This window comes from Phycodurus eques, chromosome 5, assembly GCF_024500275.1.
Source record: "Phycodurus eques isolate BA_2022a chromosome 5, UOR_Pequ_1.1, whole genome shotgun sequence".
Classification (NCBI taxonomy): domain Eukaryota; kingdom Metazoa; phylum Chordata; class Actinopteri; order Syngnathiformes; family Syngnathidae; genus Phycodurus; species Phycodurus eques.
Window position 1 is genome coordinate 3,423,064 of NC_084529.1, and position 26,937 is coordinate 3,450,000.

At 48.2% G+C, this 26,937-nt stretch overlaps 2 protein-coding genes across 6 annotated transcripts in view; both read right to left on the reverse strand.

The window, feature by feature from the left end:
• Positions 1–244: 244 nt before the first annotated feature.
• On the reverse strand, positions 245–5,044 carry LOC133402617 (uncharacterized). 3 transcript variants are annotated; one of them, XM_061676557.1, is made up of 4 exons: positions 4,180–4,197; positions 3,663–3,697; positions 1,819–1,862; positions 255–1,492 (listed from the first exon to the last, which is right to left on the reverse strand). In XM_061676557.1, exons 3-4 carry the CDS (start codon positions 1,825–1,827, stop codon positions 446–448), a joined length of 1,056 nt encoding a protein of 351 aa, XP_061532541.1. In that variant the 5' UTR covers positions 1,828–1,862; positions 3,663–3,697; positions 4,180–4,197; the 3' UTR covers positions 255–445. The 3 variants fall into 3 exon arrangements, with proteins under 3 accessions (XP_061532542.1, XP_061532541.1, XP_061532540.1); XM_061676558.1 differs by lacking the exon at positions 3,663–3,697 and having other exon boundaries at positions 245–1,396; positions 4,180–5,044; XM_061676556.1 differs by lacking the exon at positions 3,663–3,697 and having other exon boundaries at positions 4,180–4,782.
• A 3,694-nt stretch (positions 5,045–8,738) lies between these two features.
• Positions 8,739–26,937, reverse strand: part of ankrd27 (ankyrin repeat domain 27 (VPS9 domain)) — a 31,993-nt gene continuing 13,794 nt past the window's right edge. For 2 of the 3 annotated variants that reach the window (XM_061676949.1, XM_061676947.1), the window contains exons 6-28: positions 26,791–26,844; positions 26,063–26,128; positions 25,909–25,985; positions 23,962–24,083; positions 21,749–21,827; positions 21,521–21,653; positions 21,351–21,422; positions 21,129–21,253; positions 20,431–20,513; positions 20,060–20,175; positions 18,930–19,022; positions 17,551–17,748; positions 16,427–16,489; positions 15,945–16,043; positions 15,808–15,852; positions 15,076–15,183; positions 14,231–14,425; positions 14,038–14,157; positions 12,710–12,883; positions 12,532–12,625; positions 11,783–11,846; positions 11,635–11,698; positions 8,739–10,920 (exon numbers count right to left, since the gene is read on the reverse strand). In XM_061676949.1, the coding sequence (XP_061532933.1) occupies positions 10,282–10,920; positions 11,635–11,698; positions 11,783–11,846; positions 12,532–12,625; positions 12,710–12,883; positions 14,038–14,157; positions 14,231–14,425; positions 15,076–15,183; positions 15,808–15,852; positions 15,945–16,043; positions 16,427–16,489; positions 17,551–17,748; positions 18,930–19,022; positions 20,060–20,175; positions 20,431–20,513; positions 21,129–21,253; positions 21,351–21,422; positions 21,521–21,653; positions 21,749–21,827; positions 23,962–24,083; positions 25,909–25,985; positions 26,063–26,128; positions 26,791–26,844 (2,883 nt within the window). In that variant the 3' untranslated portion in view covers positions 8,739–10,281. The remainder of the gene's footprint in view (positions 10,921–11,634; positions 11,699–11,782; positions 11,847–12,531; positions 12,626–12,709; positions 12,884–14,037; positions 14,158–14,230; positions 14,426–15,075; positions 15,184–15,807; positions 15,853–15,944; positions 16,044–16,426; positions 16,490–17,550; positions 17,749–18,929; positions 19,023–20,059; positions 20,176–20,430; positions 20,514–21,128; positions 21,254–21,350; positions 21,423–21,520; positions 21,654–21,748; positions 21,828–23,961; positions 24,084–25,908; positions 25,986–26,062; positions 26,129–26,790; positions 26,845–26,937) is intronic. The other variant, XM_061676948.1, reaches the window with a different exon arrangement.

Sequence of the window (26,937 nt, forward strand, 5' to 3'; positions counted from 1 at the left end):
GCTGGCACGGGGAGAACACGCAAACTCCACACGGGCGGGGCCGGGGTTTGAACCCCGCTCCCCAGAACTGTGAGGCGGACGTGCTAACCGCCGTGCCGCCAGCATTCTCACCCAAAAACTAGCCTACTCAGTAGATGTGAATGCTAACAAATGTCCCTCTTAACTCTAACAATCCTTTTGTATTTTATTCCCAGAGCCAATAATCCCAAAGTTATTCAAATCCAAATATTGAACTCCCTTCCACGGATCATCAAATCATCGACAACGGCGACATTTTGTTTGATGCCTTGCACCTTGTCTTTTATTGCACGGAAGTATTGCAGAGAAGCGACATTGCCTTATAGTGATGATGATTTTGAAGAACCCGCAGAAGAAGGATTAGGGGGGCGTCCTCGGAGCCCACAAATGTCAGAACCCCGGTCGAGCATATTAGCGACGGCGCCGATCAGATGAAGTACGTATTGGTGACGGTGTTGCTATTGACAAAACTCAGGTGCGGCGGCACCGAGGCATGAAGCTGCGCCAGGCTCAGGGCGGCCCTGGAGGGGGCGCGGTTGTAGCTGATGACGGTGGAGGTGATCGTGCGGGGGGGGTGTTGGTAGAGCACGGGTGCGGGATGGAGGACCATCACAGGGGGAGGGGGCGCCACGGCGTAGGGGAACACGGGGAAAGGTGACATGGGGAAAGGTGACACGGGGAAAGGTGACACGGGCATGGGCATGGGCATGGGCACGGGCATGGGCGCAGGTGTGAGCGCGGGCGCAGGGGGGGCGACACCTGAGGAGGCCTGAGACGATCGCTGGGCAGGTACGTCGGTCATGGGTGACGCGCCGACAAGTATCGTGGAGGTACGTGGCGTGGGTGCCTTGGTCGTCGTGGCCAAAAGTAACTTGGCCAGAAGCGATGTGGGATCGGGCAAGGCGGGGTCCGGGTCCGGGTCCGAGTCCGGGTCCGAGTCCGGGTCCGGGTCCGGGTCCGGGTCCGGGTCCGGGTCCGGGTCCGGGTCCCGTCCGGCGTCGGTGGCGCTAAACGCGGCCTCGCGTTGGAAAGTCGGGCGGAGGCGGCGGCGCCCGGCCTCGGCCGCCCTGCGCTGGGCGACGACGGTCTTGAGGCCATCCCTGAGGGCGTCGCCGTGGCTGATCTGCAGCGCCACGGACAGCAGCTGCACGTCCTCGTTGAGCTTCTGGCTGACTTCCCGGAACTTGGACTCGTTGTCGCTGGATTTGAAGATGCTGAGCAGGGTGTTGGCTTTGGAAACTTTGCCCATGAAATCCGCGGCGTCCGTCAGACTTCGGGCGAGGTCGACGAGGGCGTCCCTGACGTCGGGCGAGGCGGTGTCGGGCCGCCGCTTGATGCTCAGCACCATCTTCTCCAGAGCGGACACGCGCTCGCCCACCTGCCGGCACAGGACCTTGTTGGACTTGGCCGTCCGCGCCATTTTGTACACTTCCGAGCACAAGCCCAGCACGTACTCGGCGCTCGATAGCAGCAGCTGACAAACACAAGAACGCGACAAACGGAGCGCTTTAACACCTCGAAGACACACTCGGACGAGACGAATACACGCGCGCAAATACGCTTTCGCTTCGAAACCTCGAGGAGTCGTCGACGCCCCAAGCCACACGCCTCAAAGACCCACGCACAACATATAACATAGAAGATGTAACATATAAGATATAAGATTTAACATATAAGACATAAGATAGAAGCTATACCCCTCAAAGACACAAAGAAACATCAGAGACGCCACGCGCATTTCGCGGGAAATGAACACGCGCGCGCGACGCGGAGCGGACGGCGTCGCGTCCTCGCACTCACGTCCGTCATGTTGCTGGTTCCGAGGTCGTCGCTGCCAAACACGCCTGCAACGACAAACAAGTCCAACGTCACAAACGAGCAAAACGCGAGCGCGGAAAAAAACAAAACAAAACAAAAAAAACACAACGAACACGACGCTGCCTCGACATACGAGTCGAATTGGTCGCGCGACCCAGCTTGCAAGTCAATTGACTGGCGCATCAAGTCGAATTTCCTCATTGGGAGGCTCTGAATCAAACTTGCATTCTTCAAACTTGCATTTTTCAAACCGAAACTTCATTGACGGAAGAGTATCGCTGCCGCCCGCAGGTTGAGTATCAACATTTCTACCGGGATAAGTTCGGTATGGCGGGATAAACGTGATCGAGTTCCGCTTTTAACGGAGTAAATTTCACCTTTGAACGAGATCAGTTGAGTATGACGTCGCAAAGTGATAAAGTTCCAAGTTTGAAGTTTGATATATTTTGACCTCCCGAAATTCGGCAAAACCAAACTCTGCCATTCCTTCCGATTGACGTCACTGCGTCCGTCTGTCTTTTTTTTCTTCGCGTCCTATAAATCAAAGTTGGTACGGAGCCCCCCTGGTGCCAAGGTATGAGAAAAATAAAATTCATTGATAATCTGTTCCCTCAATTTCGTAAAATGTTCCCTCAATGTAGTAAACTGTACCCTCAATTTAGTCAACTGTTCCCTCAGTTTAGTCAACTGTACCCTCAATTTAGTCAACTGTTCCCTCAGTTTAGTCAACTGTTCCCTCAGTTTAGTCAACTGTACCCTCAGTTTAGTCAACTGTACCCTCAGTTTAGTAAACTGTTCCCTCAGTTTAGTCAATTGTCCCCTCAGTTTAGTCAACTGTACCCTCAGTTTAGTCAACTGTTCCCTCAGTTTAGTCAATTGTCCCCTCAGTTTAGTCAACTGTTCCCTCAGTTTAGTCAACTGTACCCTCAGTTTAGTCAACTGTTCCCTCAGTTTAGTCAACTGTTCCCTCAGTTTAGTCAACTGTTCCCTCAGTTTAGTCAACTGTTCCCTCAGTTTAGTCAACTGTACCCTCAGTTTAGTAAACTGTTCCCTCAGTTTAGTCAATTGTCCCCTCAGTTTAGTCAACTGTTCCCTCAGTTTAGTCAACTGTTCCCTCAGTTTAGTCAACTGTACCCTCAGTTTAGTAAACTGTTCCCTCAGTTTAGTCAACTGTTCCCTCAGTTTAGTCAACTGTTCCCTCAGTTTAGTCAACTGTTCCCTCAGTTTAGTCAACTGTTCCCTCAGTTTAGTCAACTGTTCCCTCAGTTTAGTCAACTGTACCCTCAGTTTAGTAAACTGTTCCCTCAGTTTAGTCAATTGTCCCCTCAGTTTAGTCAACTGTTCCCTCAGTTTAGTCAATTGTCCCCTCAGTTTAGTCAACTGTTCCCTCAGTTTAGTCAACTGTTCCCTCAGTTTAGTCAACTGTACCCTCAGTTTATTAATCCGTTCCCTCAGTTTAGTCAACTGTTCCCTCAGTTTAGTCAAGTGTACCCTCAGTTTAGTAATCCGTTCCCTCAGTTTAGCAAATGTCTGGGGCTCTGTATACCTACGTATATCTGTCAAGTGAAGTCAATTCTATTTGTATGTTATATTCTTACTCGTGTGAATTCTGTGTATAAATTGTCATGTCGTGATATATCCTACATCCCATTTTTTTCAACTGAAAGGCAATATTGCTGTAGCTCGAGGGGGTTGATCATTATATAGCAGTACTAGCAGGACTGGCTACAATTAGCCTGCGTGTTTCCTAAACACAGGACTAAATTGAGGGTACGGATTACTAAACTGAGGGAACAGATTACCAATGAATTTTATTTTTCTCATACCTTGGCACCAGGGGGGCTCCGTAAAAGTTGCTGTTCTACAATACAGAAAGAAACATTTCATTATAACCGATCAGGTTCGTGACTATTGTTCTTCAGCATTCCCCCCCCCCCCCCCCCCCCAAAAAAACAATCCATAGAAATATTCACATTTTCGTCTGCACAATTCGTGTACTTTTCAAAACCTTCACAAAACCTTTTCGAGTTAAGAATGTTCAGCTCCTTCACGACTAATTTTTCTTATTTACTTTTTAATTATATATATATATATATATATATATATACATACAGTATGTTTATATATTTTGTTATTTACAACTATCTTCCACCAGGCCTCAATTCCCATTTGCACACTTTTCAGGGTGAGCTTTGCCAAATGAAGAAACATTCTCACATTCGCCGCAACAGTTGGAAGCGCAAATGTTTGAGTTGAGCGAGAAGGCGCATCTTCCCGCTCGGGAAATGGCACGACATCCAAAAACGTACAGAAATAAAGAAAAGAAAAAGAAAAAGTCGTCACCTTAATTGTTACGCGGCCGAAGACGAACACGAGAAAGCGAGCAGCGGAGGAGCTGGCGTGCGAACCCGTCCGACCCCTTTTTGTTTTTCGCCTTCTTCACGCTGAAAGCGAAAGCAACACGACTTGCGTGCGAGCAGGTGGGAAATGCGAATCATTCGGGGCGGAGCAGCGAGCTCTGCGAGGTCCTGAATGCTTTGCAAGAACTTCTTCTTCTTCTTCATTTTCAAGGCCTAAACACGAACGGAAAGTCCAATTTCAACAAACTCCTCCGACACATTTGATCTGATCAACTTTCAACTTAGTTATCAAAAGCTCTTTATTTCACCGCACGCCGCGGGGAACTTTGATGTTTCGGCCGATTCCGCTTGACCGCAGATGTCACACTTTGGATGAGAGTCCAGGCCTGAAGACAACGACAATTACTCCTGGTCATCGTGCCACCCGGTGGCCACTTTGGCACACACCCCAGATTTCATGTTATTACAAAACACCTTCCACACGTTTTTATTTATTTTTTTGTGGCTGGAATGTATTCACCGACGCGCTCCGTTCAAACTCGCCCGCGGCGTTAGCGTGCGAAAAGAAAGGAGGCCGGCAGAAGCCAATCACGGCGTCACTTGCCAAGACACGCCCGCCGTTGGTTTGTTTTGCAAAAAAAGCTGTCGTTTGGAAGCTTTTGACCCGAGGTAGGTGCTTCCGAGCGTGGGGGAAACGAGTTGCGTGTTACCGTTCGGACAACTTACATGGACCGGCTGTGCCGGGCAATTTGGTCAAGTGTTCAAACTTTTCAAATGTAACTTTATTCATGTGCTCTACTGATTGGCGGATCAGGCAGTCAAAGGGTTTCAAAAAAACAAACAAACAAAGAAGAAAGAAAAAAGCGTTCATCAGGCGCGCAGCTCGGCATCGCCGTCGTGTCCGAAGAGGCTCTGCAGGAAGCGCAGCTGCAGATATCCCGCCAGCACGACCAGAACGGCGAGGGCGGCCGAGCAGCAGCCGACGCGGCGCCGGTCGGACGTCAGCAGGAAGTCGTCGGCGCCGCGGCGCACGCGACCGTAGTTGTAGTGACGAAACATGTGGAAGACGGCGTTCTCCAGGCGCCGCGCCGACGCCTGAAACCAAAACAAGCCGCTTCAGTATCCGCTTTCAATCCGGCGGACGGGGCTAACTCCGTTTCGCTCGTTTTGCAGGCGCGTCGAGGTTTTAGGCCGCTCCCGGCTGAAGTTTCGCGTCAAACAAAGTCCACTTAGCTTCATGCTAACAAAGAATGCAAAACACCACTCACACGCTAACGGTTAGGATCAAGTGATGCGCAGATAATATCACAATACTCACAGGCATATATTCTTTATCCTCAGCGACAATTGGCTAATATTACAGCAATGTTCCCTCAAAATATAGGATGGTTTTCCTGAGTCGTAGTCGTAGTAAACAGCAATTTCTTCGTCTGTGTCTGCTATTGTTTTGTACAGTGCTGCCTCCCAGTGGCCAAAAACGGGCTCGCCAGAAGGATCGGGATCATCGTTCCGAACCCTGAAAATCCACCATAAAAAGACGCCGCCATGCAAAAAAACATTTCTATCGTTTGCGTTGACAGCAACAAACAACGAGTTCCGAATTCGAATCAAATCGGAACTCGCGGTACAATTCCGAAATGAAATGAAACCTATTGAACCAGAAAGCGAGTACGCTGTCACGTTTCGGCTCCTGCTTTTCGCTCTGTCCTTTCGAGTGCAAATGGCTTCCTGCGAGCGCGACCTCTCGCGGTACCGCGGCCGGAGGTCGCTTTTGCGCCTGTCGGTGCCGTGAAGCCTCGCCGGCGGGGACCGACTGCCTCCTTTCTAAAGCTAGCAGGCCGGCTAGCAGAATGAGACCGGACGGTCCGGTCGCATCGCACGTTCCGGTCTGAAAGTTCGGATTGGAAGAACACACTGTGATTCGTTAAAAGAGGCTCTGAAATGTGTTTCCCGAAGTTTTCCATTTCATTTGAGCCAAAACCACAACTGTGTTTTTTTTTTTTTGGGGGGGGGGGGGCGGTCGGCGGCGGCGGACCTCGATGACGGCCAGCGTGTCGTTGAGTTTCCGGGCGGCGGCGGCGTCTTGCGGTTGCTGTTTTTCGTAGTAAACGCCGAAGCTGAGGGCAACCTGCATGCTGCCGAAGCGGTTGTGGAAGTTGCTGAAGCACATCTGGTAGAAGCCTGAAACGCACAAAAACACACACAAACGTAAGCCTACAAACAAAAGACACGCGGGGGGCCGCGTGTTTTCTTCTGTCACCGAGTAGCGAATACTTGCGAACGGCTAGTAGTCGTACCGGTCTCGCGGGCGTCCAGGTCGACTTGACCGCGGGCGTCGTCCACGGTGGAAAGCAGCAGGCCGCTGGGCGCGTTGAGCGTGACGGACAGGTGGCGGTCGCGGCCCACGCCCGTCACCCGCTGCACCTGCCACGCGCCCACAAAAAACACTAGTAGCTCACAAGCGCCAGCAGCTTTCACCACTCACCGCCTTTTGCCGGCTAGCTCGGTATCGAGGATGTGGAATAAATGCTCACCTTTAAAGATCCGTGTACTAGTGTTCTCTTTGGGCTCACGAGTAGGACACTGGGATGACTTGAGCGCACTTGTAAGATTGTAGAAAAACTAGGGCGCGTTCGTAGGACAACTAGTACCGTTTCTCCACTACTAGTGCAACTTGGTCTTCTACAATGCACTCAAACCCTACTAGTAAACAACTGTGCTGCACTAACACTACAAACCCAAGCAGTAGGCATGTGTCCCGCACTCGTAGCCTCCTCATGAATCTCCATGTACTAGTACACTGTCTCCTCACTAGTAAGAATTCAGCACACTTAGTCGGACAACTTTGGCATACTAGTAGAACAACTACATGTTACCAGTGAGGCTGTGCACTAGTTGACATATGCATGCTACTAGTACTATTAGTCAAGTGCTAGATGCGAACTCATAGAATGTATGTCACTAGAAGTACTAGTAGTAGTTGTCAACTCGTGTGGAGTTGGCCTCACTAGTAACATTTTGTCGTCCTACTATTATACCAAAGTTGTTCTACTGGTGAGGGTGAAGAGAACATGTACTAGTACATGTATTGTAAGGAAAAGGCTACTAGTGTGGAACACATACCTAGTTGTTGCGCCTTGTAGTGTTACTAGAGCAGCACAGTAGTTTACTAGTAAGATTTAATTGCGTAGTAGGAGGCCAAAGTGGCACTAGGAATGGGAAAAAGTTACTAGTCATCCTACTAGTGCACCAGATTCTTACTCGTGAGGACAAAGAGCGTACCATACGCGGACTTTAATAGGGAGGCTACTAGCGCACGACACATACTCATTCGTTCAGCAGAGTAGTGTTACTAGAGCAGCGCATTAGTTGACTAAAAAGGATTAATTGTGCACTAGTGGGCCAATGATAGTAGTAGTAGTAGTGGAGAAAGGTCACTAGTGGTCCTACTCGTACCATGAAGCTGAGATAGAACTTCTCCCCGTGGTGAGCGAAGTGCCAGAAGCAGTCCATCCCGGCGGCGGGCAGAACTACGGCCAAGTGGTACTGATCGGCGCCCCAGAACAGCTCCTGGTCCGTCATGTCGGGGCGGGGGCCGCTCGAGGGGCCCCCGCCGGCCCCCGAGCCCCAAAACAGGAACGCCAGGAAGCAGGCCAGCGCGTGCCGCTTCATGTCCGAGCGATAGCGCCGGCCCGCCCGCGCGCTCCGCTTGGCCGCCGGTGGCTCGGCCAATCATTAACCGGCTGGGAAGGCGACGAGGCCCGGCGGCTGCTGCGGCGCGATAAGCAAAACGGCTGCCAAGTCAACTACTAACCACTACAAATACTGCGCAAGGACACGGCTTGCGTTTTGAACTTACACCTCCTCCATCTGAAAAACCGAACTTGTACTTTCCACTCCTATGTTGTCCACTAAGTAAAAACCCCGATCTCGTGATTCGGGAGTATTCGATCCATCGTTTCAGCCTTCCAGTCAAATATTATTGTCTACTATATAAACATTCCTTTCTAATGGTTACGAACTATTCACTTAATTGTTTCAGCTATAGAGTCAACGATATAGTCCACTAAGTAGAAATCCCGATCTGGTGATTCAGGACTATTCGATGAATCGTTTCAAAGAGTTTTGGTCTTATTGCGTGTGGTGCGCCTGCCATCGTCTCAACACAAAACGCCACACGCGTGAAAATTCAGTTCCGGCGCCGATCTCGAAACGAGTTCTCCCGGGCAGAAATGTCGCGTGATCACGTGTGAGAAACAGAAACGAGCGTCGCCAACGGGACCGGCAGCCGGACGGTATTTAGGTATTGTCACAGCCCACAGTCCAGGTTTTTTGTTTTGTTTGTTTCATTCCTGAATATGAGGACGACTCAAGTTTGTTTGAAAGGAGCCAAGCGTCTTTAACCAAGCGTCCATTTTAAGAGTTCCAAATGGTTTTTGTTTCATGCAGAAATACAATTTGTTAGCATTAGCTAATTTAGCATTTTTGGTCGGTCAGTTCAGGCCGAAAAGCGGCGACAACTCAAAATAAAAATAAACAACAACAAGAAAACGATTTTTATTTCCAGTCTGAGCATTTTGTACAGATAAAGTTAATAAAAGAGGGAAATTCATTTGAATGGAGAGATCTTGACAGGTTACAAAAATTGTTAGTGTTGGTAATTGGAAGCAAAAATTCCTTTTTACTTTTGTACATTTCAGTCTGCAATTAGGACGTATACATTTTTTTTTTTTTTTTGGACACAAATATCTGTACTTTTACGTTAAGTACCGAGCGGGAGTACTTTTGCCACCTTTGCTTTCACCTCGGTCAAAAGTCGACATTGAGACGTTATTACTGAGGTGTCCATCAAATAAGGCACCGGGACGTTAGCGAGGAAACAGGAGCGCAAGAAGGAGGAGGAGAAGAAGAAGAAGAAGAAGAAGAAGAAGAAAACACGTCAATCTCTTTTTGTCCTCTTGGCGAAAGGTACAAAGTCGCTCGTTGTGAGACTAGCGCCCCCTTCGGACGTCAACCGGTGGACAAACTCGAGGGACCAATGGGAACGCAGACGGCCGGGAGCAGATGGCAACATTTTCATATCATTTGATCAGGTGGCAGTTATTATCCATCATTGTTTCGAACAGAAACGTCACAGCGTTCAAAGTTTTAACGGCAAAATGTCTTTAGCGTTATGTTTGATTTTGTGAAGATGCTGTTGACTTTTTGGGATCTACGGGATTTTTCTTCTATTGTTTAATTTGCTCCCCCCCATGAAAACAAACACAAATGCATCTTAGTGTTTAAAAAGTTCCTTTTTTTTTTGCTTCTTTCCCAAATGTCGCTCAAGCCGCCGTTAGCGTTAACGCCAACTGGAGTCCCAGATTATCGCGCTACCTGTCACTTGAAACCGCGTACACTCCTTGAAGTCCACCAGACTACTGCAATATTAGTCATTCGAACTAGAGGACAATTGTCCCAAAAAATATAATAAAATAAAATACATTGTACCGGCATTACCATATAACTATTAACCCTTTATTGCTCAGTGACTGTTTTTCTCCATGTCTTCATGTCTCCTAAGCGTTCTCTGTCAATTGACTTGTCTGTTGTCGTACTAGAGCGGCTCCCACGACCGGAGACAAATTCCTTGTGTGTTTTTTGGCCATACTTGTCTCTAATAATGAAGATGATTCTGATTCTGGAGAGCCTCATGATCCTGTTGCAATACAGCAGAGAGCAAAATAAATGCCGATATTTCTCAGATATGAATCAATGTCTGAATTTGCACAACTATTGGAACAATTCAACAAGGATTGCTAGAAATTTGAACTCATCAAGAAGTTTCCGCAAATAGTTGAAAAACCTTAAGTGAGGCTGTTTCAGCATGGCAGCATCCAAAATGGATTTTAATTTTTTTTTTCAAAATGTCTTTTCCGTTATTGATCAAATGATCTGAAAATGAGCCAGATATTCATTCTAAGTTCACCGGAGTTGTCCGCGTGACCGGAGGTTATCGTGTACCTGGAAACCGGCGTCGCTTGGATGGGGGTGTCAGCGGAAAGGGGCGTGTCAGAAGTGAAGGGCATGTCTTGAATGCCAGACGTCATTGGAAATGGGCGTGTCTCGTCGAAGGTTCGATGCCGGGCGCGACATCGGAGATGGGCGTGTCCCGAATGCGGCCGTCATCACTGGAGTTGGGCGTGTCCCGGTTCTGAGCGTGGGCCGCGTCTTCGATGGGGGGCGCGACCCTGGAGTGGGGCGTGTCTCGTCGAAGGGTTGCGTCTTCCCTGTCGGGCGTGACGCCGGAAATGGGCGTGTCTCGGCCGCAGGGTATGTCACGCGTGAGGTTTGTGCGGTCGATGTTGGACGTGTCACTAGAAACGGGCGTTTCGCAGACGGCGGGGGCGTCGGCGTCGTGTTGCGGGTGGCTCACGCGTGAGGCGTCGTCACGGCTACAGACGCGCTCGTCTTCCGACGACCGTTCCGCGGCGGCGGTGCGCGCCGTCCTTCTGCGTGATGACGACGTCGCGGGCGCCGCGTCGTCATTGTTGTCATGGCGACGTCTCGTCCGCGCGCGCACGTCGATCGGCGGCTCCGGCGCGCCCTCTCCCGAGTCCGGCGTGTGCCGGCGAGCCGGGCCCCGCCCCCTCCGCCGGGGGGTGCCGTCGCCGCCCGCGGACGGTCCGATCACGTCCGCTGTTTCGCCGCGTCGCAGCCGCTGCCTTCTTTTATCGGGACTTGACTGCGCACACACATCAATTGTTTTTTTCAATGAATTCTTCTGAAGTGAAGCACATCATTATTTTTATTGACTTGCTCTCATTTAATAATTCACAGCACTACTTGTATTTAGTAAATGACAAAACACACAGTTTTGCTCATATGTTTGATTACCCGGGTAGAATTTGTAAGATGGGTACAATTCTTTAAAGAAAATTGAATTTTATTTTAATGGGATTCAAATTAAATGGTCAAGCATTTCAGAAAAGCATTATCATTAAACAAAACATAACCATCAAGAAATTAATAATGGTTGTTGTTCAGTCATATTTTAAAACAAAAACAAAAACAATATTGGACAAATTCTGCAAGTGTATGTAAACTTATGAGCACAAGTTTACATATACGGAGTCAGATGTGCCCGTCATATTGGAATGAAAGTGTTGGCTACACCTTTTTTATAACCACTAGCCCATTTGCCCCAATACCTATGTATAATGCGCACTATTGACTTTTGACAATTGTTTTGGGGGGGGGGAAATGCACAATATACACGAGAAATTACAGTAATTCAAAGTAATCAAGTTACATCACTTTCACATGATGGTAGTTGGATTACATTACTAACAAAAATGTTTACCAGGTAACTAGTAACTGTCGGCGAAGGGATTCTGAAAGGAACCCTAACCCGACGGAGTCCATTTGCGCAATCGACAGGAAGAGGAAGCCGACCCACCTGCTCGGGCGCAGCAGAGCGCCGAGTCGGACTGCGGCATGTTTTCTTCACCTCAACCTGAATGCTGAAGAAAAGAACAGGAAGGAAGTCAAACACGCTCAACGGCGGAGGAGGAGGAGGAGGAGGAGGAGGAAGAGGATGGCGCAACCTGCTGGCGGCCATCTTGGGTCGCGCGTGATCGTTGAGCCTCAGACGCTGCACGAAGGAGTGAGCTGCACAAGAAAGACACGAAGAAAAAAAACGACACCAAGACAAAGATAAGTTAGGAATTGCATTCGTTCTGTGAGCTCGTTTGGAACCCGGAACGCAAACGCAATTCATGCCTTCCGGCCTCAAAGCAAACTTCAATTGGACCAGTGCAGGCTTGAAAATCAAGACACTATCACATATTTTTACGTCAAGTACCACCTAAACAAATACTCGCTACCCTCCAAGTACCACCGTAATGACCCAAGCGTTCATCAAAAACAAAGCGTATTCCCAAAAAGTGTAATTAAATGTTACTCGAAGAAGCACTTGGAACAGGAAAACCACTGAAAGATTACACACAAAAGTGAATTCAAAATAGTCCACACGTGGAGAAGCACTGCACTGCAAAATAGAAAAAAGGGAAAACACTTTGAAAATAGGATCTTGTATCTTCAAAGTGAAAACTGAGAAAAAGGCACAACTGTCTGAAAATACATTTTCAGTAGGTCAATTTGGTGTTTTTCCGTGTACACGATGTCGCAAATAAAAACTTGACTTGACTTTCCGCAAACTGTGAATTCACTTTAGCTTGCGCAACAAGAACGAAAAAAGAGAAAGAAAGAAATGAGAAGGAAAAGACAGATAGAGAGAGAAAGAGAAAGATGAGGGGAGAGCGAGCACGACGTTTGTTTTGCGTCGAGCGATTACCCAGAGTTCCTTTGGGCACGGAGAGAAGTTTGATGGGTTCGTCGTCCGGGGAAAGTCCCGAAGCCTTCTGCAGCGATCGCACAATCTCCACGTTCTGAACCACAACAAAGTCCGTTAGCGGCGCCGCGTTAGTTAGCGAGTTCGTCAGTGACGCGCGCGGCCGTCACCATCGGGTCACCTTGCCGCCTCGCTGGTACGCGGTGTCCAGAGGCGTCCTGTGCTTTTTGTTGCGGAGGTGCGGGGAGGCGCCGGCGCTCAGCAGCATCTCCACCAGCGCCCGCTGACTCGCCCGCACCGCGCAGTGCAGCGCCGTGTTGCCCTGACGATTGCGCACGTTCACCAGCGCCTCGCTCTGAACAAAACGCGACACAGACAAGAGACCGGCAGACGACATGAGACGCAAAGTGGGAAGACATCGAAACCAGATCCGCGCCCACGCCGACCTTTGTGGCTTGACCAACGCATCATAGTCATCCTTTTTTAACAAAACAGGCTTACCTAAATGTTTCGAACGGAACTATTTTCACTCGCTATTCTTTAAAAAGCATCAAGGCTTTCAATCTTGAGGTGACGTAATGCCGCGCAGCTCCCGCAGAGCGAGGAAAGACGCGGAGTTTTACGACATTTCTCAGAATATGAAGCGCTCGAGAGTTAACAGATTTGTTCTCGAGCTATTTTCAACGCTTGGTTGATTACGCTTCAAAATGAAAGACGACGTGGAGACAGAGCGATTTGAGCAAAATGATGAAATTTGGAAAAATATTTGGAAATACGAGGTTTCCGCCCGACAGTCGGCAAAGGTCTACGCGTATTCGGGGTCGAACAGACTATTCGACTAGTCAAATGTTACGACTCCACGATGACGTTTACTGCTTGAAGTCGACCATTTCTTATTGTAATTGCGAATCAATTCTGAGGCGGCGGTCAGTGCAGCAAAATAGCAGAGCTCTCACAAGCATGAGCAAAATACGCAACTTTATCATCTAAAGTATTGATCTGGCGCCATCTTGTGGCATCTTGGTCTTGTTGTTGGGTTTCAATCATTTTATCACAGTTTTCAAGGTGAGTGCGAAAGGTTCTTTGTTTCGATGTGCCCCGCGATGGGCTGGCGACCAGTTGAGGGTGTGTTGAGGGCTTCTGAAAAGCGTATTTCAGTGGGCCGCCACCATTCGCTCTGTCAATCAGGATTAAGAAAAAAATAAAATAATCAAGAATGCAACACAGGAAATCAATTCCGCATCAAAAAATGGCTAAATTCGATTTTTTTGTCTTTTTTCTTTCCAGTTATTGATCAAATGATCCAAAAATGACTCATGTGCTTGATGCATGGCATTGATGCTTTATGATCTTCTCCGTTTGAAGTGTTTCGCCGCCATCTTGTGGCATCTATATGCAATTCCCCTTCTGAGGCAGCCGAGTGAATTATTTGCAGATTTCCCCATTTGTCCGCAAATTACTTTCGTCACGTTAGCTTCAACTTCAAGTCGTTTCTACGTCCGCGCTCACCTGTACGAGTGTGGCGGCGGTGTCCAGGTTGCCGTGGAGACAGGCGTGGATCAAGGCCGTGTTGCCGTACTGATCCTTCTTGTTGAGCTTGGCGTTGCACTCCAGCAGGAATTTAACCACCTGAACGCGCACACACGCAAACGTCAACGCCTCTCTTGACAGCTGTCAATCGCCTGGAGAGGCCACGCCCAACCTGCAGGTGGTCGTTCTGGCTGGCCAGGTGAAGGGGCGTGGCCTTGCGGTCGGTGCGCGCGTTGACGTCAGCGCCGCGGCGGACGAGAAGCGCCGTCAGCTCCGCGTGGCCGTACATGCAGGACACGTGGAGCGGCGTCACGCCGTCCACGTTGGCGCTCGTCACGCACAACGCGCCGCTCGGGACTGCCCGCGCCTGAAAAACACACACACACACACACACACACACATACCATTTCATTCAACGCGGCTGGAGAGCACAAAGACAGAGAATAGATTTCTTTCTTTTTTTTGTTTTTTTTCGAAAAAAATCTGAGTGCAGTGGACATTTCTATTCATCAACTGGAATCCATCCTTCCATCCATTTTCTTTACCGCTTCTCCTCACGCGGGTGGCGGGCTTGCCCTAGCCCATCCCAGCCATCTTCGGGCGGGAGGCGGGTCACACCCCGAACCGGTCGCCAGCCAATCGCAGGGCACATGGAAACAAACAACCATTCGCACTCACATTCGCACCTACGGGCAATTTAGTCTTTAATCAACCTAGCATGCATGTTTTTGGTGATGTGGGAGGAAACCGGAGTGCCCGGAGAAAAGCCACCCAGGCACGGGGAGAACATGCAAACTGGAATCCAAATAATAAATCATAATCTCCTTAGTCTAACCGGGTAAGGAAATTGAACACAGTTTCTCATTTACCATGCCGACCGAGAGGATATTTAGGGTTCAGCGTCTTGCCGAAGGGCACTTCAATAGTGGACAGTTGGAGCCGGGATTTGAACCGCCAACCTTAGCCAGAAGGCGTGCGTGCATTTCAGTGTTTGGATTCCGATGTTTGCGTTATCACCTTGTGAGCCGGCGCGCACGAGGCACACTGACACAGAGGGTGACACAGCGACGCCGCCGACGACGCGTCCGCCTCGTCTTCGTCGGCCCACTCCAACAGGTAGTGCACCTGGAAAACACACACACACACACACACACACACACGGATGGACAGAAAGGAGAATCAGAAAAAAATAATATAAAGGGAAAGAAAAGGCAGGACAAGAGGAGAGGAAGAGAGAAATTGATGAGAGACCGATAAACACAAAAGAGAATGAACGAGAGAGCAAAATAGAGATCAGAAAAATAGCCAGAGAAAAGGGAAAGACTGATAGAGAATGAATTGAGACAGAAAAAAAGAGAGGATACAAGAGAAAAAGAAAGTGTGAGAGAAAAACAGAAAAGAGAAAGCATAAAAGATTCAGAGACAAATGAAAAGAGCGAGGAAAACAAAAACGAGAGCAACAGAGAGAGAGAAAGGCAAAAGCAAGGCCGAGAGAACAAGATTAAGAGAGAAATGAAGAGAAAAACAGAAAAAAGGGAGATTGAGCGAGACAATGAGAGACCGAGCGAGAAAGATCAAAAAAGAGAAAAAAGACAATGAGAGAAGAAATTGAGAGAGAAGTGAAGATAAAAGAGAAAGAGGGAGCGTGCCAGAGAAAAACAGAGAGAGAGGAAAAGACACACACACATTAGCACGAGTGCGGCTCGCCCGAGAGCGCGCCGAGATTGTGGAGTGTTCGAGCGCCGTCACCATTTGCACGTCGGCGTCCGCCACGGCCCGCAGCAGCTTCTCCACCTGTCAATCACACACAAGCGCGCACGCGTGGCGGTCACCGTGGAAACCCGCTTTTGTGCTGACGCTTTCGCATTTTGAGGTTTTGGCGCCACCTGGCGATGTCGCACCGACGCTCCCTCGGGTTGGCGCTCGCGGCCCGGCGACGACGACGCGCTGGACGTCGACGAGCGGCGACCGCTGCGGTCCGATGTCTTGAGGGGAGGGGGTCACGCGGGGAGGGGAGGAGCACACAGATGTTTCTGGCTTCCGTGGTCAATAAAGCCGACTTTACCACGTTTGGCCTTCAAATGAAATCTAAGACTTGCGCTTAAGTCCTTCGTGCGCACAAATTCATCGCAATGTTCTGACCTCTGCAAACAAAATAACAAAGGCTCGGCTTTGCAAAAACAAATGTGAAATACGCTTTTTTCCCCCCAAGATGCACAAAGTATTGAAACGACTGACAGAAAATAGGCCGCACGGAAAAGGTTTTCAGATTTTGTTTGAATATGTAGGTTTACATATTTGATATTGTCTGTGCAGCGCTGAAAGAAGTGTCACCGAGGTGTCAATAGTGCGAGTGCCGCGTCCTCACATGAACGCTGCCGCTGTTCGTGCGGTGCTGCTCCTCCTGCGTGGATCGCAACAACGTCAGCACCTACGCACACACACACGCACACAAAAGTCGCGTGATCTGTTAGGCTTCCCGTAAAACTTCTAGCAATTTTCCTTTAGTCGTATCACGATCATATTGTAGTGACGGTTTTTGCACGCTACACACATTCAAGTACAGTGAACCCCCCCCCCTTATCATCTGATTTGCGCGTAACTGTGATAACACAAGATGGCCCGGCTAATAGGAAAGTAGTAATTGGTGTGAAGTAGCTATCCTCGAATGATACAACTCCACTGTCGTAAGATCTTTGTATGTGGGGGAGGAGCTGTGTTTAACCTGGGCTGTTAGCGGAAGTTATGTTGTCTTTTGGCCACATGCACGTGTTTTTCGGCTGAGCGTACCTTAGAAAGGAGACGAGACTAGAATAGTCTTAATTGTAATTGTAGTCCCTCCATCCGTTTTCCGTACCGCTTCTCCTCATTGGGGTCGCGGACGTGCCGGAGCCTATCCTAGCTACGTATGTTTTTGGTTGTTTTTTGCTGAACTACTGCTTTGGCACCATCTTGTGGCATCTGTAGGCAATTGTAAATCTTTTCTGAGGTGGCGTCAATTACGTGCAGATATTCACTATTTGCGGGAGGGTTATACAGCGATCCCTCGTTTATCGCGAGTATTAGTGACCAATTATTTACTGCATATTGATGCAAATTTTAAAGTTTCATTTATGGAGTCTCAATGTGATACTTTTGCGGGGTGCACCTATTTATTTGTCCACATGATGTCGCCGTCCTCACACTCTACACAAGCACATGCCTTTAAAATGTGGGTGTGCTCTGCTTGAGTGAGTCAAGCCATGCGGATGTGCAGAGGATGGGCGAGTTGCTGGTAAACCGTGAGGCAGTGCGCCTCACAGCGACGGTATCGGCGTGGTGGCAACGCAAAGCATCATGGTTCCTGCTACTACATCCCAGAATTCCTTGCGGTGCTCCTTTTCACGACAGGTGGTCGGAAATCAAGCTAAATAGCGAGGGATTACGGTACTCGGTGAATAGCGCGGGGGTTCCTGTATTTTTGCACACACACACGCACGCACGCACATTGACCTTTGAGTTGAGGGCACAGTGGGCTGGCGTGTGCGCGCTGTTGTTGAGCGCGTGCACGCTGGCGCCGTTCTCCAGCATAACTTGGACGATGCCCTCGTAGCCCCAGCGCGACGCCAAGTGCAGCGGCGTGTCGCCTTTGTCGTTGTGCAGGTCCAGGCAGCACGTTTGGAAGTCGTAGTAGACCAGCGCCTTCACACACTGACACGCGACGACCGCAACAACGACATCATCACCATCAGACGCTTTCAATAACGAGCGACTCGTTCAACATGATCACGTGCTGCGCGATGACAAGCCGACTGCCTGGCAACCACATTTTGTTTTGTGTTTTACTTCTTTTAAAGTTTTGCTTTTTTCTTACATTGTTTTGATTACTTATGTTTTATTTTTATCTGTGTGCAGTACTTTGTTTCCAGCTGTGGTTGTTTTAAAAATGCTCTTGAAATAAAATGGAGTCGTGTGTGTGTGTGTTTCTGTATTTGAAAGTGCCCCGACGGTGGATTTTGTTTTGTAATTCTTTTGGAAGTATTTGTTCATTTCATTTGAATTGTTTCGAGTGTTACCCCGCCATATTGCAGTTCATCATTCGCACCCGTTGGTCTTATCGGAGGCCTTTCAAATTGTGGCAGATGGGTGCTGACTCTCATTTAACAAGACTTTGAATGTGATTGGTTCATTCTGAATGCAGCCGCAGCCCTACAAATAAGAGGGTGTGACCATTTATGCAAACACATGATCTCAGTTGCGTATTTTGACTTTTCTTTTTGAAGTTTTTTTTCCAATTGAGTTGCGCAGGTTACAGGTCATATTAATGGTGGAGATAGATTTGTAATGATTTATCTCTTTTTTTTTTTTTTTTTTTTTGCAGGAGGATATTTCCGAATTCAACTACGATGTATTCCGCTGTGCCTTTTTTGCCCACATTGAAAGTCTGGAAGGGTTTTTACGAGACAAACACGAGTGAAAATAAAACATTTTAGTCGGCTTGCTATTATTATTATTTTTTAATCAATGGTTGAAATGCGTCTTTGAAGAAAGAAGATGCCCATGGAGCAAAGTGTTCCAAAGGTAATTATTTCCTAATTGCTCAAAAATTGATCGATATTATTGGAAATGACTGCCAGTTTTGTTTTCCACGGCAAAAATACCTAAAATCAACTTCTTAGTAAAATATGGACCATTAAGACTCTTTTAGTGTAGTTGCGCTTTAGTAGTTTAAATGTGTCAAAACCATGTGGGAGAGGTAAAACTAATTTAAAAAAAAAAAAACAAAAAAAAAACATTTTGATACTCTCTCTTCTATATTTCAGAGTTTCCCGTGCATCTTGCGTGGAAACGGTGAAGCCGAGCGTTGAAGTTGGAGGAAAGATGCGACTCACGTCCTCGTGTCCGTAGGTGCACGCCAGATGCAGCGGCGTGTTGCCGTTGTTGTCCTGAGCGTCTGCGTCCGCCTTGTAGTGCAACAGCAGCAGCTACGCACGTGCAGGCGCACACGCACACACACACACACACACACACACACACACACACACATGACATTGATTAGGCCTTTCTCTGTAACACAGTTACATGTATTTTATCGTTCTTCAATGCTGTCTTTTTCTTAAATCAGTTGTTCTTAAAGGGAGGTCCCGCACATCATCGGGGGTCCACAAGCCGTAGCTTTGGGGGCTCCACAAAACAATTAGAAATATATTAACATGTCATGTGAGTTTGTGTGTATCTTTGAAAATGGTACATTGTAGTACTTCCATATGGGGACCAACACAACAAATCAATCCGCTATATGCAGAACGTCACGTGACCGAACCTGGAAAACTGGTCAGCGGACTTCCTGTGGATTTGACGCGAATGCGCATTACTAACTTTGGGTTGATGAGATGATGGAGCCAAAAAAGTTGAGCACCGCGGTCTTAAATCATACAACTCAATTACGTCTAAATAGATTCTATTTGTTAAAAATGTTCCTTCAGGGGTAGAATCCGCGAGAATGTGTTTAACTGAGGATGTCGGCCATTTTAGCTGAGGTGGCAAGCGTCATTATGCAAAAAAAAATAAAAATAATCATTCATTAAATGACCATCAAAGGATATTTTACGAAAATATCTGAATCCCAACAGTAAGACCAATTCTAACTTTCTGACTGCTTGCAATTAGCTGATGCTTTGTAATTAGCTTGGTTTCAAAACAAACAATATTTACTGGGGCTGTACCAAACATATTTTAATCATCAAATAATCGGCCCATTATTTAAAAAAAAAAAAAACATCCCCCCTTTATTCTAAAACAGGACATGATTTGAAATTGACAGAGCAACAAAGGCACAAACATAAATTTTTATTAATTAAATTGTAAAATGGTCTGACATATTTCCAAGAAAATCCATCATTTGCAAACTTTTGGTGTCACAAATGACAAACTTGGTGCAACCCTGTCAAACAAGAACACGTTTCATGAGCTGGAGCCACCTGGCTCCGAAATATGAGTAATGGCGTGCGTGCGTGCTGACCGTGACTCCCTGGTGTCCCTTTTGACAGGCCAGGTGCAGCGGCGTGAGCGCCTGGTAATCCGTGCCGTTCACTGACGCTCCTTTGGACACCAGGAGGTCAATCACCTGCGCCTGGCCTACAACAAAAAAAAAAAAGTTATATTTGTCCAAACAAATGCGCCTTTAGTTGTAGCAGGTATTCAAAATGAACAAAACTGAAAAAACAAGAATCGTTTTTCTTCCGTGAGTGTAGATACCGACAACATTGCTAAGTCGTCACCACTGACTGTGCTTTTTGTAAACTAGCGCCTCACCGTTCACAGTCATGTGGTTAGTGTAAGAAGTGCACATCAAAATGATCCCAGCAAAAGATTCAAATGGAAGATGCTGACCGCAGACGGCGGAGACGTGCAGAGGAGTGTACCCTCGCTGGTCTCGGGAGCACGCCGTCACGGCGCGCGGGTCGTTGAGCTTCCTGGAACGCAAGCAGAGTCGATGAATCGGTCGCCGCGAACAGGTGAGCAATCGTGTCGCGCGGGTGGGTGCGGTCAAGATTCGTTTACATGCTATGTGACCAACACTCAGAGGTGGGAAGATGTCGTTGCTTACAATTAAAAGTTGGTTAAAATGTCACAGCGGCGGAACTGTTTCAGTGACTTTCTCAAAGTAATGTAACTAAGTGCATTTGACGAATTTTCTCAATTTTGAATGCATGCATCAACAACACCCTTGGAAGTTTCCTCAAAAAAAGAGATAGATTATGATTTTGGAATCAACCACATATTTGTTCTTTTTGCAAATAATAAAACTGACAACAAAACACCATGAGATGTAAATAGTAGCGCTACAACCGAATCGGTAGACATTCAAATTGAATAGCAAATCAAAATGACATTTGGCATTTGAACATTATTTAAATCATGCAAACCTTTTTTGACCCACCCCGCTGAAAGAATCGGAATCGGGAATCGTTTGGAATCAGAATCGAAATAAGGAACCGGAATCGGAACCGGAATTGCTCAAATTTAAAACTATGCCCAACTCTAATTGTATCGTATGTTCTGGCAGCAGACAAGTCAAAAGTCCTGACCCGGACAGTCGGAGGTCACAGAGGTCACAGGCGCAGAGTGGGTGACACGGGCGCAAGGCGTCCTCTCGGCTCTCGCCTTCGCTCAGCAGACGCTCCGCCGCTGCCTCGTCGCCGTTCGCGATGTGCTGCGCGCCCACAACGCACACACACAAACATCCGTGAGCGAAGCGAGGAGCTCCACGGGGGAGGCGGAGTCGGGCGAGAGAACGTTCTGGCGCTGACCTCGAACAAACGGCTGATGGGCGTGGCGGAGGCGCTCGCGAGCTCCACGTTCACTTTCACCTCCGCGCAACCCTGAACACATCCACATTCTCAGCGTGTGTGTGTGTGTGCATGTGTGTGAGCGTGCGCCCGCGTTGGTGTCCGAGCGTGTGTACGTGCGGGCCGCGCACCGAGAGCGCACGGCGCAGCTTTCCCAGGCTGACGAACTCGACGGCCGCCTCCAAGGTGCTCAGGCAGTAGCTCAGCTCGTCTTTGCTGGACTGACTGAAGCAGAAGTTCTTCATGTAGCTCAGGTTGGCCATCCTGCAAACACACGCAGACAAAGTTCATGCACTATATGTGTGTGTGTGTGTGTGTGTGTGTGTGTGGTCCAGGTATCACGCGACCTCACTCCTCACCAGTTGGGGATTTCCATCTTGACCAGCAGGTAGAGGATGACGGACAGCAGGTCGTCGGCGCACACCGCTTCTATACTGACTGCCAAACACACACGCACGCACGCACACGACATCATCATCAACACGCACACACACATCCGCAAATAACAACCACGAGCAGAAAAACACAAGCACACACAACAACAAACATACACACACACACTTGGGTGGGGGGATTTGGGTGTTAGGCAGAAGTGCCCGGCAACAACTCATGCAAAAAAAAAAAAAAAAAAAAAAAAAAAAAAAAAAAAAAAAAAAACATGCTCACACAAACACAACCACCAACAAACACGAGAAAAATGCACACAACGAGCACAACCGCACACAACAGTCACACACACACACGACACACAATTTAAGCCAACAGGAAAAAATGAGGAGCGGGTGGCGCAACCGTCGGGCTAACAGGGGGAGCGTTGTCGGCGCGCCCTATTGGATTAACCTCACAGTCACCGCACACGCCAGGAGCGATTGGCTGGCGACCAGTTCAGGGTGTACCCCGCCTCCTGCCCGATGATAGCTGGGATAGGCTCCAGCCCGCCCGCGACCCGCGTGAGGAAAAGCGCTCAGAAAATGAATGGATGGATAGATGAATTGGTGAAATGTGGCAACTACTGCATGTCTCTACCATTATTATGGTTGTATAAAGAAAAAGTGTAATGGCTTGAACAGAGGTGGGCAGAGTAGCCAAATATAACTACAAAGTAGTCCTCCAATTTGCAAATCTTGTTCAACCTATATTTAATTGAATACATGACAAAGACAAGATATTTAATGTTCTAACTGATCAACTTGATTGTTTTTAGCAAATAATTGTTAACTTAGAATTTTATGGGCGCAACACGTTCCAAAAAAGCTGTGACAGGGTCATGTTTACCACTGTGTTACATCACCTTTTCTTTTAACAACAATCAATAAATGTTTGGGAAGTGAGGACACTAATTGTTGAAGCTCTGTAGGTGGAATTCTTTCCCATTATTGCTCGATGTACAGCTTCAGCCGTTCAACAGTCCGGGGTCTCCGTTGTCGTATTTTACGCTTCATAATGCGCAGGCAGTCCAGACGAAGAAGCAATCCTTAAAAGAAGAAACGACGAAGAAATGCTGTTGTAACACGTGCAGAATGTGGTTTGGCATTGTCTTGCTAAAATAAGCAGGGGCGTCCACGAAAAAGACGTTGCTTGGATGGCAGCGTATGTTTCTCCAAAACCTGTATGTACCTTTCAGCATTAATGGTGCCTTCACAGATGTGTAAGTTACCCATGCTATTGGCACTAACAGCCCCATACCATCACAGATGCTGGCTTTTGAACTTTGCGTCCATAACAGTCCGGATGGTTCTTTTCCTCTTTGGCCCGGAGGACACAACGTCCACAGTTTCCCAAAACAATTTGAAACGTGGGCTCGTCGGACCTCCTTTTCTACCCAATCATGGCACCCACCTGTTCCCAATGAGCCTGTTCACCTGTGGGATGTTCCAAACAGGAGTTTGATGAGCATTCCTCCATTTTCTCAGTCTTTTTTGCCAACTGTCCCAGATTATTTGGAATGTGTTGCAGCCATCAAATTCTAAGTTCATGATTATTTGCTGAAAACAATCAATTTGATCAGTTTGAACATTAAATATCTTGTCTTTGTAGTGTATTCAATAGAATAGAGGTCAAATCATTGTATTCTGTTTTTATTTATGTTTAGCACAACGTCCCAACTTCGTTGGAAGTGGGTTGTCAATGTAGTGCGTTACTAGCCACCTCTGGGCTTGAATAAGTAGTTTGCATCATTTATGCATTGGTATCCGCAGAGTTTGAAGCACAACACGTCAGTTGTGCAACTCACACCATTTCTATGTCTTTACCGTTATAAAAAGAAGTACATTTCAGTGGGCCGCCACCATTTGCTCCATTAATAAGGATTGCCTTTACTATGAATGCCGAAGAAGAACAACTTTTTGAAAATGGGACTCCACCAAAGTGGGATGAAAAAATTGAAGAGAAAAATAAGTGTCTTTACTGTTATTGGTCAAGTGAAAAAAAATGCCCCATTCATTGGTCAGTGGCAGGAAACGTTTGGATTCCAGTTGTCAAATGTAAACGCTAAAAAGTGCGCTAGAGGTCTGTGACACGTGCGATGCGGCACGTTTGCCGCCACCACGGCGCACATTTGCCGCCACGCTACCTGCGGAGGAGGGCGTGCGGGTGGCGGTCAAGGCCGCTCTGCGCAGGCAAAGCAGCTTGAGGAGGGGCGACGTCTGCTGGTTGAGTTGACTCAGCTCCCATTTGGCGCGAGACAAGTTGATGCTGAAAGCGCAAGGAGGACAAGAAAAACAGTTAGCATCTCCGCGGTCTTGTGACACCGCGGGAACAACTTAACGCCTTCGCGCTGACGATGATATTCAGCACAGTGTGGCTGAAACTGGACTGTGACCATGACACGGGTCGACTCCTTCCCAAACTCGTCGACGAGCGAGGAGGTCGCTCGCAGGCGCGGAGAGACCGAAGCGAGCGCGACCGCTTTTGTTGGAGTGTAAAGAAATAAATAAAGCACGGCTCCAAAAACTACAAAGAAAGAATCAAATGGATCTAGGTTTCCCTGGTCCGGACGCGGGTCACCGGGGCCCCCCTCTGGAGCCAGGCCTGGAGGTGGGGCTCGAAGGCGAGGGCCAGGTGGCCGGGCCTGCACCCATGGGGCCTGGCCGGGCACAGCCAGAAAGGGTAACGTGGGTCCCCCTTCCAGCGGGCTCACCACCTGTGGGAGGGACCATAGGGGTCGGGTGCATTGCGAGCTGTGCGGTGGCCGAAGGCAGGGACCTTGGCGATCCGATCCCCCGGCTACAGAAGGTGGCTATTGGGACGTGGAATGTCACCTCTCTGGCAGGGAAGGAGCCCGAGCTGGTGTGCGAGGTTGAGATCCGCCCGGAGTTCTTAAAGGCTCTGGATGTTGTGGGGCTGTCCTGGTTGACACGCCTCTGCAACATCGCGTGGAGATCGGGGACAGTGCCTCTGGATTGGCAGACTGGGGTGGTGGTCCCCCCTTTTAAGGGTGTGTTCCAACTACAGGCGGATCACACTCCTCAGTCTTCCCGGTATGGTCTATTCAGGGGTGCTGGAGAGGAGGGTCCATCAGGAAGTTGAATCTCAGATTCAGGAGGAGCAGTGTGGTTTTCGTCCTGGCCGTGGAACAGTGGACCAGCTCGACACCGTTGGCAGGGTCCTCGAGGGTGCATGGGAGTTCGCCCAACCAGTCTACATGTGTTTTGTGGACTTGGAGAAGGCGTTCGACCGTGTCCCTCAGGGGGTCCTGTGGGGGGTGCTTCAGGAGTATGGGGTACCGAACCTCCTGATATGGGCTTTTCGGTCCCTGTGCGACCAGTGTCAGAGTTTCGTCCGCATTGCCGGCAGTAAGTCGGACTCGTTTCCGGTGAGGGTTGGACTCCGCCAAGGCTGCCCTTTGTCACAGATTCTGTTCATAACTTTTATGGACAGAATTTCTAGGCGCAGCCGAGGCGTATAGGGGGTCCGGTTTGGTGGCCTCAGTATTGCATCTCTGCTTTTCGGAAAAGGGTGGCGTGCCCTCTCCGGGTCGGGGGTTAGGGAGCTCCTGCCCCAAGTGGAGGAGTTCAAGTATCTTGTGGTCTTGTTCACGAGTGAGGGAAGAATGGAACGGGAGATCGACAGGCGGATCGGTGCGGCGTCTGCAGTGATGCGGACTTTGTATCGGTCCATTGTGGTAAAGAAGGAGCTAAGCCGAAAGGCGTAGCTCTCGATTTACTGGTATTAGCTGTGGGTCGTGACCAAAAGAACAAGATCGCGGATACAAGCGGCCGAAATGAGTTATTATCTCGGCTCGACAAAAATGCATGTACAAGGCCTATCGCACCCTTTCTGGATGATAATAATTCAAATAATGAAGAAAAAAGTGCTCTGGTTTAGTTTGTATTCTTGTCTTTGTTCCCCCCCAGAGAATTCATGAATCCAAGAAACGTTTGTTTTATAGCATGTGTCTTACGCTTTACCGGAACTGGCATTAAAGGCAGACGACGAGAGGATGAAAAAAGAAAAAATATTTTTCGGTTGAGCACTCAGAAGTGCGAGTGTTCGTGAAGGCACCACAGGCTCCACCCACCTGAAGTGCGCCTTGACGCCGACGTCTTTGTGCTGCAGGTCGTGAAGACTCCTGGTCATCTTGTTGAAGGCGGCGTCCTGTCAGACACACACGAGAACAAAGAGTCAGGCTGCCATCTTGCACCGCATCGCCACCGGCGTTAGGCTCTGCCCACCTGGCTGGCTTCCAGCGTTCCCACCATGTTGAAGATCAGAGAGTGGATGCCGTGATGGACGTACACCTGCCGCGGTAAACACAGCGCTCGCCTGTCACCGAGCCGGAAAGCGAGCGGCTCATTTGTATATCATTTGATCAATAACGGTAAAGACAAGGCACACTGTATTTCCTTCGGAAAATCAATTCATGTGATTGATATTTGAATTATTGGCACTTGTTATCCCTCAAAACGTCAAAATTGTTTCTAAGGAAAAAAATATTTCTAAAGTAATATTTTTCAAACTTTTGACCCTAAAATGTCTTGAACGTTAGGTATCCCAAATGACGTTTGATGATTTGCAACAAAAATGAGTAGTTAGGATCATTTATGCACTTGTATCCGCAGAGTTTGAAGTGCAATAAATGTCAGTTGAGCAACTCACACCATTTTTTAGGAAGCTGTTTACAGTAATGTCTTTACTGTTATGTACATTTGTCTTTGGCATTATAAAAAGAAGTTTGTTGATTTCAGTGGGACACCACCATTTGCTGTGCCAATCAGGAATGTCTAACTTTTTTTAAATATAGGAACTTTAAGCTTGACTTATTTTTTTCAGCATGGAGGACGTTTACCCATAGAAAGCAATGCGGTATCAAAACATTGTTAAATTACAATTTCTTACCGTTACCGTTAGTGATCCAATTATATGAAAATGAGACAAACACACTTTGCTTTGTCTTCATTACCTCCACCGCTTGTTTCAGTAGACTCATTTGGAGCTCCTGCTTGGCCAGGACCTTCTGAACACAGCACGAGAACATCATGAAAAGTCGTCGCAAGCTTGTGGAAACCTCATCGCAACATTGTGGGAGCTCATCTGAATGTCGTGAGAA